Source organism: Somniosus microcephalus, chromosome 12, assembly GCF_052327205.1.
Source record: "Somniosus microcephalus isolate GS21.2 chromosome 12, FLI_Smic_1.0, whole genome shotgun sequence".
NCBI classification, from domain to species: Eukaryota; Metazoa; Chordata; class Chondrichthyes; order Squaliformes; family Somniosidae; genus Somniosus; species Somniosus microcephalus.
Window position 1 is genome coordinate 174,452,454 of NC_140998.1, and position 12,724 is coordinate 174,465,177.

At 48.6% G+C, this 12,724-nt stretch overlaps 1 protein-coding gene across 3 annotated transcripts in view; it reads right to left on the reverse strand.

Moving 5' to 3' along the window:
- wdr21 (WD repeat domain 21) overlaps positions 1–10,805 on the reverse strand; it is a 77,952-nt gene extending 67,147 nt beyond the window's left edge. The window contains exons 1-2 of one of the 3 annotated variants that reach the window (XM_086003858.1): positions 10,445–10,805; positions 9,675–9,775 (exon numbers count right to left, since the gene is read on the reverse strand). In XM_086003858.1, coding sequence (XP_085859984.1) covers positions 9,675–9,775; positions 10,445–10,551 — 208 coding nt within the window. In that variant the 5' untranslated portion in view covers positions 10,552–10,805. Of the gene's footprint in view, positions 1–6,778; positions 6,885–9,674; positions 9,776–10,444 lie in introns of those variants that run through there. The other 2 variants (XM_086003857.1, XM_086003859.1) reach the window with 2 other exon arrangements.
- Between the last annotated feature and the right edge of the window lie 1,919 nt (positions 10,806–12,724).

Genomic DNA, 12,724 nt, shown 5'->3' on the forward strand with positions numbered 1-12,724 from the left:
GTCCCCCGAGCCCCGATCTCTCCCGATTGTCAGTCTCTCTCCCCCTTCCGCCCAAGCTCCGATCTCTCCCGATTGTCAGTCTCTCTCTCCCCCGCCCCCCAAGCCCCGATCTCTCCCGATTGTCAGTCTCTCTCCCCCCACCGCCACCCCCCAAGCCCCAATCTCTCCCGAATGTCAGTCTCTCTCCCCCGCCCCCCCAAGTCCCGATCTCTCCCGATCGTCAGTCTCTCTCCCCGCCCCCCAAGCTCCGATCTCTCCCGATTGTCAGTCTCTCTCCCCCGCCCCCCAAGCTCCGATCTCTCCCGATTGTCAGTCTCTCTCCCCCACCCCCCAAGCCCCGATCACTCCCGATTGTCAGTCTCTCTCCCCCTGCCCCCCAGGCCCCGATCTCTCCCGATTGTCAATCTCTCTCTCCCCCCGCCCCCCAAGCCCCGATCTCTCCCGATTGTCAGTCTCTCTCCCCCGCCCCCCAAGCCCCGATCTCTCCCGATCGTCAGTCTCTCTCCCCCGCCCCCCAAGCTCCGATCTCTCCCGATTGTCAGTCTCTCTCTCCCCGCCCCCCAAGCCCCGATCTCTCCCGATTGTCAATCTCCCCCCCCGCCCCCCAAGCCCCGATCTCTCCCGATTGTCAAGTCTCTCTCCCCCCGCCCCCCAGGCCCCGATCTCTCCCGATTGTCAGTCTCTCTCTCCCACCCCGCCCCCCAAGCTCCGATCTCTCCCGATTGTCAGTCTCTCTCCCCCCACCCCCCAAGCTCCGATCTCTCCCGATTGTCAGTCTCTCTCCCCCCACCCCCCAAGCCCCGATCTCTCCCGATTGTCAGTCTCTCTCCCCCACCCCCCAAGCCCCGATCTCTCCAGATTGTCAGTCTCTCTCTCCCACCCCCCAAGCCCCGATCTCTCCAGATTGTCAGTCTCTCTCTCCCCCCACCCCCCAAGCCCCGATCTCTCCCGATTGTCAGTCTCTCTCTCCCCCCACCCCCCAAGCCCCGATCTCTCCCGATTGTCAGTCTCTCTCCCCCCCGCCCCCAAGCCCCGATGTCTCCCGATCGTCAGTCTCTCTCCCCCCGCCCCCCAAGCCCCGATCTCTCCCGATTGTCGGTCTCTCTCCCCCCCGGCCCCCCAAGCCCCGATCTCTCCCGATTTTTGGTCTCTCCCCCCCCCGGCCCCCCAAGCCCCGCTCTCTCCCGATTGTCAGTCTCTCTCCCCCCGCCCCCAAGCCCCGATCTCTCCCGATTGTCAGTCTCTCTCCCCCACCCCCCAAGCCCCGATCTCTCCCGATTGTCAGTCTCTCTCTTCCCCCGCCCCCCCCAGCCCCGATCTCTCCCGATTGTCAGTCTCTCTCTCCCCCTGCCCCCCAAGCCCCGATCGCTCCCGATTGTCAGTCTCTCTCTCCCCTCGCCCCCCAAGCCCCGATCTCTCCCGATTGTCAGTCTCTCTCTCTCCCCCGCCCCCCAAGCTCCGCTCTCTCCCGATTGTCAGTCTCTCTCCCCCTGCCCCCCAAGCCCCGATCTCTCCCGATTGTCAGTCTCTCTCTCTCCCCCGCTCCCCAAGCCCCGATCTCTCCCGATTGCCAGTCTCTCTCCCCCCGCCCCCCAAGCCCCGATCTCTCCTGATTGTCAGTCTCTCTCCCCCCGCCCCCCAAGCCCCGATCTCTCCCGATTGTCAATCTCTCTCCCCCCGCCCCCAAGCTCCGATCTCTCCCGATTGTCAATCTCTCTCCCCCCGCCCCCCAAGCCCCGATCTCTCCCGATTGTAAGTCTCCCTCTCCCCGCCCCCCAAGCCCCGATCTCTCCCGATTGTCAATCTCCCCCCCCCGCCCCCCAAGCCCCGATCTCTCCCGATTGTCAAGTCTCTCTCCCCCCACCCCCCAGGCCCCGATCTCTCCCGATTGTCAGTCTCTCTCTCCCCCCCGCCCCAAGCTCCGATCTCTCCTGATCGTCAGTCTCTCTCTCCCCCCCCGCCCCCCAAGCTCCGATCTCTCCCGATTGTCAGTCTCTCTCCCCCCACCCCCCAAGCCCCGATCTCCCCCGATTGTCAGTCTCTCCCCCCCACCCCCAAGCCCCGATCTCTCCAGATTGTCAGTCTCTCTCTTCCCCCGCCCCCCAAGGTCCGATCTCTCCCGATCGTCAGTCTCTCTCTCTCCCCGCCGCCCCCCAAGCCCCAATCTCTCCTGATCGTCAGTCTCTCTCCCCCCCGCCCCCAAGCCCCGATGTCTCCCGATCGTCAGTCTCTCTCCCCCCGCCCCCCAAGCCCCGATCTCTCCCGATTGTCGGTCTCTCTCCCCCCCGGCCCCCCAAGCCCCGATCTCTCCCGATTTTCGGTCTCTCTCCCCCCCGGCCCCCCAAACCCCGCTCTCTCCCGATTGTCAGTCTCTCTCCCCCCGCCCCCCAAGCCCCGATCTCTCCCGATTGTCAGTCTCTCTCCCCCACCCCCCAAGCCCCGATCTCTCCCGATTGTCAGTCTCTCTCTTCCCCCGCCCCCCCCAGCCCCGATCTCTCCCGATTGTCAGTCTCTCTCCCCCCACCCCCCAAGGTCCGATCTCTCCCGATCGTCAGTCTCTCTCTCTCCCCGCCGCCCCCCAAGCCCCAATCTCTCCTGATCGTCAGTCTCTCTCCCCCCCGCCCCCAAGCCCCGATGTCTCCCGATCGTCAGTCTCTCTCCCCCCGCCCCCCAAGCCCCGATCTCTCCCGATTGTCGGTCTCTCTCCCCCCCGGCCCCCCAAGCCCCGCTCTCTCCCGACTGTCAGTCTCTCTCCCCCCGCCCCCCAAGGTCCGATCTCTCCCGATCGTCAGTCTCTCTCTCTCCCCGCCGCCCCCCAAGCCCCAATCTCTCCTGGTCGTCAGTCTCTCTCCCCGCCGCCCCCCAAGCCCCAATCTCTCCTGATCGTCAGTCTCTCTCTCCCCCGCCCCCCAGGCCCCAATCTCTCCCGATCGTCAGTCTCTCTCCCCCGCTCCCCAAACCCTGATCTCTCCCGATTGGCCGGTGAAGGTTCCGGCTGCAGCCTCCTGCCGCTCGTTTTCCCGCCGGCCAGCCTGTCAATCTGGCTGGCTGCCAGGCGGGAAACGAAATTTTAAAAAACGTGAGAGGACCTGCTGTTAACATAGACAAGAACATAAGAAATAGGAGCAGCAGTCGGCCATTTGGCCCCTCGAGCCTGCTCCGCCATTCAATGAGATCATGGCTGATGATCTACCTCATTTCCACTTTCCTGCACTATCCCCATATCCCTTGATTCCCTTAATATTCAAAAATCTATCGACTTCTGTCTTGAATATACTCAACGACTGAGCCTCCACAGCCCTCCACGGTAGAGAATTCCAAAGATTCACCACCCTCTGTGTGAAGAAATTTCTCCTCATCTCAGTCCTAAATGGCCAACCCCTTATCCCGAGACTGTGACCCCTAGTTCTAGACTCCCCAGCCAGGGGAAACATCCTCCCTGCATCTACCCTGTCAAGCCCTGTAAGAATTTTAAATGTTTCAATGAGATCACCTCTCATTCTTCTAAACTCTAGAGAATATAGGCTTAGTCTACTCAATCTATCCTCATAGGACAATCCCCCATCCCAGGAATCAGTCTGGTGTACCTTAGTTGCACTCCCTCTATGGCAAGTATATTCTTCCTTAGGTAAGGAGATCAAAACTGTACACAATACTCCAGGTGTGGTCTCACCAGGGCCCTATATAATTGCAGTAAGGCCTGTGTCCCCGGGATTTCAGGGTTTCCCCACCTGTCAATATTGGGGCCAACGTTTCAGCGTCTAACCCAATGCAAGGCCAGCTGATACAGAGCAGACCCCACTGTATCACAGCAGGTTTGAATAACTGGAATCTGGAGGTCCACCTCCATGGTTCAATAGAGGGAATCCTGATCCTGGAAAAATTCCTTAAAAGTATGATTCTGGAATGTTGAAGCAAGGTATGTAGAAGTGCTCTAGAAAATGTGTGTGTGCTGTACAGCAGAGGCACCATGTTATGCCTGGATCTGGGGAGTGTGAAGATGTCTGCGGGCGATTTATGAAATGTACATTTAATGTGAAAAGTAAAAAAAAGCAAGGTAAAATTGTATTTTTTCCAAAGGATTTTGTATAGTTAGGCCACTGTAAAACTATCATGGCATTTTCCATCAATCATGAATTCTGTGGCAGGAGATTGCTGGAGTATTTATTCAGTTGCTCATTAGGCCAGATTGGTGAGCAGAATCAAACCGCTGTATGTGGGGAAAGGATGAAGCCAGCTGCTTTGTCCCCCAGCAATTGTGTGCCTGCATGTTGTTCTTTTGATAACAAGGTGGCAGATAACTGTAAATCTGGGCGTTTAGCAAGAATCTGGGTTGGTTTTTTTCACCCCGCCCCCTCCATGAATTTACAAGCTGCTGGTAACTTGTCGGTGTAAAAATAACCCTGTGCCCAGCCCCAGATGCAGTTTAGCAACAACTGGCTGGTATCCAGCTTTAGCATTCCTCAAAGGTCCTGCAAGTTTATACTGTGAATAGCTGAACCATATAGAGGAGAAAGATCCCAAGTTTGATCTATTCTAATGGAACTGATTTCAGGGTGGCAGCGAGAGTGTTACACAACTGGCTTCAGCACTTCCTGGAGGGTGCGGAGAAGAGGCAGAGATAAATTTAGTCAGGATTCCCACTGCTGACCCTCTATTCATCGAGCCCCGCTGGAAGTGTACACGTGACCACTGAGAAACGCAGCCGCGAGCTCAGCTGTGATAAAAAATAATTGGCTTCTTTATTTTTCTCTACATAGAAGTGCTTTGACTATGCTCACCAATCTGTCGAGTAATGACCAGCAAAAGGAATAATCCTGTGCTCTCCTGCCGTGTAAATTCAAGCTTAAAGGAATGTAGCTGTAGAGTGGAGTGATAGAACCTGCGATCAAACGGTTCCCCAATACTCACTGTCGAGCCTTACAGATTAACAATGGTCTCATCACCAAGACAGCAATTAGTGCTGGACAATCGGAGCCAGCAAGCAGGCAATGTCTCCAGGAAACTTGGGGCGGGGTGGACAGAACCGATGGCAACTAAATGACATACATTCAATATGGAGACTTTCAAAGATCTGATCCTTCACTAGAGAACTTCATTAATATGCTGTTATTTGTTAGCACATTTCCATTCTTATGAAATCTGTTTAAATGGAGAGTGCTGACAATGCTGGACAACCGATTTGGTAAAGTTATTTTGACCATGTGAGGAAGCTAACTTAACACTGGTGGAGGCCTGCAGTAACTCAGCATACTTCAAGCATTCATTTAACTACTTTACATTGCTGAACACTGAAACCCTGCTGGATACCCAGTTCTAACCATCAAAACTCAGTTTAAAACAAAAATCGTGCAAAAATCAGCACAAAAATGTTTGTTAATTTTTTGTAACAGTTTTTTTTAATATAAAGTTCAGTAATGATAAAAAGGTATCTTGTTAAAAAAGACTCCGAGTTTAGATTCCCTGCTCTCGTTCTGTACGTTGCTGCCAAGGCACTGAATGGCAAGCATGAAGATTCCAATTAGCTCTTTAACCTTTAGAAATAAGATACCTAAAACACTCACATTTATATAGCGCCTGTAATTATATCGAATGTCCAGCACAGAAACAGACCATTCGGCCCAACTGCTTTGTGTCGGTGTTTATTCTCCACACCAGCCTCCTCCCACCCTACTCCATCTCACCCTATCAACATATCCCTCTATTCCTTTCAACCTCATTTTTATTTAACTTCCCCAAAAATGCATCTATACTATTCACTTCAGCCACTCCCTGTGGTAGCGAGTTCCGCATTCTCACCACTCTCTGGGTAGAAGAGTTTCTCCTGAATTCCCTATTGAATTTATTAGTGACTATCTTGCATTCATGGCCCCCAGTTCTGGTCTCCCCACAAGTGGAAACATCTTCTCTACGTCTGCCCTATCGAACCCCTTCATAATCTTAAAGACCTCAAGCAGGTCACCCCCTCAACCTTCTCTTTTCTAGAGATTAGAGCTCCAGTCTTTCCTGATACTTGTACCCTCGGAGTTCTGGGATCATCCTTGTAAATCTTTTTGCACCTTCTCCAGTGCCTCTACATCCTTTTTATAATATGGAGACCAGAACTGTTCACAGTACTCCAAGTGTGGTCTAACCAAGGTTCCATACAAGCTTAACATAACTTCTCTGCTTTTGAATTCTATTCCTCTAGAAATGAACCCCAGGGCTTTATTAACCTGTGTCGCTGCTTTTAGTGATTTGTGTATCTGCACCCCCAGATCCCATTGCCTCTACCTCATTTACACTTTTATTTTCCCAGCAGTATATGGCCTCCTTATTCCTCCTACCAAAATGCACCAGCTCACACTTAGCTATATTGAAATTAATTTGGCATTTACACGCCTATTCTGCAAATTTGTTAACATCATCTTGTATTTTTTTGGGTCTGTTAGATAAGCATATGAGGGAGAAGGGAACAGAGGGTTATGCTGATAGATTTAGATGAGGAAAGACGGGAGGAGGTTCGAGTGGAGCATAAACGCCAGCTTGGACTGGCTGGGCTGAATGGCCTGTTTCTGTGCCGTATATCCTATGTAATCCTATGTTTGTAATTTTGTCGCAGTCCTCCTCAGTATGAACCATACCCCCCAATTTGGTGTCACCCACAAATGTTGATGTTGTAATTCCGATTCCAGAGTCCAAATTGTTTGTGTAAATGGTGGAAAAACCGTGGTCCCAGCACCGATCCCAGTAGAACTCCACTTCCTACAGAAGATGAAAACATCCTCTCTAAATCTACCTGATCGAACCTCTTCATAGTTTTAATGCAGTGTGTATTATCTACAGGACGCACTCCAGCAAGTCGTTCTTCAGCAGCTCCTTCCAAACCCACAACCGCCACCACCTAGATGAACAAGGGCAGCAGGTGAATGGGAACACCATATGTAGGAAACACGGCAGCTAATTTACTCTCAGCAAGCTCCCACAAACAACAATGTGTTAATGACCAGATCATCTGCTTTAGTGATGTTGGTTAAGGGATAAATATTGGCCAGGACACCGGGGAGAACTCCCCTGCTCTTCTTCAAAATAGTGCCATGGGATCTTTTACCCAACACTGAATAAGAGGTTAGATATTGCTTTGCTAATATTTAGCATTAAATAGGTGCTACACTAGCTCTTTCATCACTGGAACTAAAGTCAATGAAGGTAAAATTCTGTTTCAGATACACTAAAAGATTATCTAGCAAATATAAATGGATTGAGAGTTCCACGATGTAATAATAGTGCACGGGACAGAGCCAGTTGCCAGTGGGTATCGGTGAGAATCTTGTTATGATGTAAATATTATCAATGTTTGGTTTGGTCAGCTCGGTGTCTCACAGTGAGCAAATCCATCACAATGCTGGAGTGTCCAGACTAAACCAATTCAAAATCCACATGTGGTTCCCTTTGCCTGTTAGAGTGCACACTCTACGTGTAAAAAAAAACACACTGAGCTAACCTCGGCATGTTGACGAGAGCCTTGGCTTTGTGATCCTCAAGGGGTGCTGCCAGGATTTAACCAGCTAAAACAGGGCAGCTGGCCAGCAAAGCACTGATAAGCCTCTTGCTTATCCAGCAAAGACCACCCGAGCAGACACAACATTGGGTTGCAGGATTATCGGGAGATGAGTGGACACGATTCTAACTCCAGTGCCACATTAATCCCCCTCGGTCTCATCAATAGGTTAGTTGGCCAATCACCAGCTTCCTGGTGTATTATAGATCTGTCTCAGGGAGGCATCAGACTACAGCGCCTGTCACAGAGGATCAACTTGGTTCCAATCCCTCATCCTTATTCATATCATGGAGAAAACTCAACCCCAAAGAGACCCCATTTTCCTCCTCTTGCTTCCCCACCCCAGGGGGTAACTGGATGGTTATTAGAGAATTGACAATCAAGGGTTTGAGCCTTTGCAAGATGGACAACATTGTTATCACAACAAAATGTCATTATGTCCAGAGCTGGTATACAAAGTTCCAAACAAATATTACATTACAGGCAAAGACAAATCAATATTAACTTAAAGATAATCCATTACTCAGACAGTTTCATGCTATAATTCTTCAGAAAGTTTATTTTAAGTTTAACCCATTTCCAAAATGACCAGACTGGAGAGAGTAAAGAAGGAGTCTTCCATTGCTTAGTGACATGTATTCGAGTGGCTTTAACGGATTGTGCAAAGGAGAATGATCACTCGGAGTTTCACTGATATGCTTTTGTAAATGCTGCGTAAGGAGAACTGCACCAACATGTAAACAGTACAAGATTCTTAAACAAAACCTCCACTAATAATCGAATGATAATAGGATTATTTCATCTAGAAATGTTCTGTTGTATCCAAATTCAGTAAAGTACACAGATTCTTTCTATTAGAAATTCTATCTCATCTACATCTAAATTATCAGACTGCTTGTCCGACATCCAGTACTGGATGAGCAGAAATTTCCTCCAACTAAATATTGGGCAGACTGAAGCCATTGTCTTCGGTCGCCACCACAAACTCCGTTCCCTAGTCACCGACTCCATCCGTCTCTATAGCATCTGTCTGAGGCTGAACCAGACTCTTCGCAACCTTGGTGTCATACAAAGCCCCCGAGATGAGCTTCTGACCACATACCCACTCCATCACCAAAACTGCCTATTTCCACCTCCGTAACATCACCCGACTCCACCCCAGCATCAGCTCATCTGCTGCTGAAACCCTCATCCATGCCTTTGTTATCTCTAGACTTGACTATTCAAATGCTCTCCTGGTCATCTAAAGTCTGCTGCCTGTATCCTAACTCGTACCAAGTCCCGTTCACCCATCACCCAAGTGCTCACTGACGACCATTGGCTCTGGCAACAACTCAATTTCAAAATTCTCATCCTTGTTTTCAAATCTCTCTATGCCCTTGCCTCTCCCCATCTCTGTAACCTCCTCCAACCCTTCGAGATATCTGCACTCTTCCAATTCTGGCCTCTTGCGCATCCCCCATTTTCTTTGCCCCACCATTGGTGGCTGTACCTTCAGCTGCCAAGGCCCTAAGCTCTGGAATTCCCTCCCTAAGCCTCTCCACCTCTCTTTCTTCCTTTAAGACGCTCCTTAAAACCTACCTATTTGACCAATTTTGGTCATCTGTCCTAATTTCTATCTATCTGGCTCGGTGTCAAATTTTGTGTTATAAAACTCATGTGAAGCGCCTTGGGACGTTTTACTACTTTAAAGGTGCTAGATAAATGCAAGTTGCTGTTGTTGTTTTCCCCACCCAATTGTCTCCGCTTTCCTCTTGCCTCCAGGGCACTGAGCGTTGGTAGGACAGGATTGTACAAACACCAGCAGGCCTCTAGTATCTGATTCAAGTTGCTATGTGTCTTGTGTGAACCTTGCCAGTGAGTATCAGCAGGCTAGTTGAAGGTGCCCTGAATGCCCAAAGTTTGCAAGTGCACATTGTCCAGCAGCAATGAACAGACAACCATCAGCAATGGGAACCCCTCCCTCACCCATTATAGGCTCCAAACTAAGATCAGCGCCTAATTCCCACTCTTCTGTGTTATTTACAATGCTTCACACAAATTCTTGGGTACTGTAATTTTTGAATGCAATACATAACTTTGAATCATTAGTAGATGGTGTAAGAAGACTAACTATTGTCAAAGATGTACTTGCCTGGCACTGAAGCACTGCTGCTTGGTTCAGCTGCTGACGAACTGGAACTATGCTGCTGGCTCAAGTCACCCGCTGGAGCACCAGAATCATCTCCCTGGTTCCTAAACATCAGGATCCATTCAGGGAAGAAAATAATAAGTGCTGTGTCTTCACAGAACTGCTTCAAATCCTCCAAGTTGTAAACATTGTAATGCACTAAACCAATTCTAGTCTAAAGCACAAAGGAATATGCACAAAGTGACTGGCCTCCCAGTCAGTGAGCACATTGACTGGATTCCAGGTACCTGGGTGTGAGAGGCATGTTAACCGCTGGAAACCTCTCAGCACTCGGCCAGCTTTCAAACCCAACACTCTGAGTTTGAGGGGCAGCACAAAAGAGGAAGGAGGGAATAGAATACTTTCTCAACATGCATTTCTCTCTTTATTCAAACAGAATGCACTGCCCGACGGAGTGGTGGAAGCAGATTCAATAGTAACTTTCAAAAGGGAATTGGAGAAATACTTGAAGGGGAAAAAATTACAGGGCTATGAGGAAAGAGCAGGAAAGTGGAAGTCATTGGAGAGCTCTTTCAAAGAGCCGGCACAGACAGGATGGGTCGAATGGCCTCCTTCTCTGCTGTATGATTCTAAGAAACCGATTTGACCAAATGGGAGTGAGACATTGTGGCCATTATCAACACAGACAAATTATAGTTTCAAGGCCTGACTAAAAATGCCAAACTTTGAGGCTAACTCTTCCTTGTAGTGCAGCAACAAAAAGTAAAGTTTACCATTCACTTGGCGTGTGATGATAATGTTCTCGATATCTCCGCTGGTTGTGTCGTCGGCGATCACGCCATGTAAATTGGCTCCTGCCACGCCAGCCATTTCTCTTCATTTCTGTTACTAAAAGAAACACTCAGTTATGCATGAATATGTACATCAGCACTGGGATTACAGAAATATTCACCAACTGCCAGAATTACTCTCCTCCAATATCTGATGACTTTTACCTATTTAGACTGCAAAGACCATCTCCTCAAAGAACACTAATGATCAAATGTTATATGTAATCATTTGGTAATTTGTTGAAATAACCAGATTAATACTGAAGATTCTGCATTGCAAAATTGAAATTCCTCAAGGTTCTACATCAAGTATTAAATGAGCTGAAAAATATAAAATTTTAACAAAAAATTCAAACCACCAACAAACTTGTCAGCAAAGACAGTAATCCAATTAAAGTTAACTTGTACTTCACTCTTGCAATTAAAGCCATCCGAGTTGCTAAACTGGACCAGTACCTTTACTTCACCAAGAGATGGAGCACCTTCCATTTCGCTGCATCAAATAGCCACTGCACACATTATTGTGATTCAACAGAAAACTTAGACCCTGGAACAGAGCCATTGCTGCAATAATCACGTTGTCCAGTAAATTTCTTAAGCATCGTCATTGTTTGAAGGGAAAAAGGACCACAGTATGAACAATAAACACAATTCGCATTGTAACTTAGTTAGAAGCAAGCAAGCAAGGCTCATGACCAATAAAGTGCTCATCGAAATCACTAAAAAAGTGAATATGATGAGACGCTGCGATATGGAAAGGTAATTGGTCACTGAAAACAAAGCTTTGTTTGTTACATATGAACATAAGAAATAGGAGCAGGAGTAGGCCATTCGGCCCCTTGAGCCTGCTCCGCCATTCAATGAGATCATGGCTGGTCTTCTGCCTCAACTCCATTCACTGCCCCTATCGCCATATCCCTTGATGCCCTTAGTAGTCAGAAATCTATCGACTTCTGTTTTGAATATACCCAATGACTGAGCCTCCACCACCCTCTGGGGTAGAGAATTCCAAAGATTCACCACCCTCTGTGTGAAGAAATTTCTTCTCAGCTCAGTCCTGAATGGCCTACCCTTTGTCCTGAGGCTGTTGCCCCTGGTTCTAGACTCCCCAGCTAAGGGAAACATTCTCCCAGCATCCACCCTATCAAGCCCTGTAATAATTTTGTATGCTTCAATGAGATCCCCTCTCATTCTTCTGAATTCAAGAGAATACAGGCCTAGTTTACTCAATCTCTTCTCATACGACAGTCCCGCCATCCCAGGAATCAATCTCGTGAACCTTCGTTGCACTCCCTCTATGGCAAGTATATCCCTCCTTAGATAAGGAGACCAAAATTGTACACAGTACTCCAGGTGTGGTCTCACCAAGGCCCTATATAATTGGAGTAAGACTTCCTTACTCCTGTACTCAAATCCTTTTGTAATGAAGGCCAGCATACCATTTGCCTTCCTAATGGCTTGCTGCACCTGCACATTCACTTTCAGTGACTCATGTACAAGGACACCCAGGTCCCTTTGAGCATCTGCATTCCCCAATCTTACACCATTTAGGAAATACTCTGCCTTTCAGTTTTTTCTACCAAAGTGGATAACTTCACATTTATCCACATTATTATATTCCATCTGCCATGTTCTCGCCCACTCACTGAGCCTGTCGAGATCCCCTTGAAGCCTCTTCACATCCTCTTCACAACTGCCACTGCCACCTAGCTTTGTAAAATCAGCAAATTTGGAAATGTTACATTTAGTCCCCTCATCTATTGATATAGATTGTGAATAGCTGGGGCCCAAGCACCGATCCTTGCGGTACCCCACTAGTCACAGCCTGCCATCCTGAAAAAGGCCCGTTTATCCCTACTCTTTGTTAACCAATTCTCAATCCATGCTAGTATATTACCCCAAATTCCATGTGCCCTAATTTTATTCACCAACCTCTTGTGTGGGACCTTATCGAAGGCCTTCTTTTGAACATACACATTTGTTAAAATCTGTGCAAAAAACTGACACTTAGATTGGAGAAATCAGAAGATAAAATTTAGACTCTAAAATCCAGTGTATAAATGACATTGCACTCTAAATTTAAAGATGTAAAAAGAATCTCAGAATAATACAATACAGAAAGGTGGCCATTCGCCCCATCGTGCTCTGCTAGCTCGCTAAAAGAGCTATCCAATTAGTCTCACTCCCTGCTCTTTCCCCTTAGCCCTGCAAATGTTTCCTTTT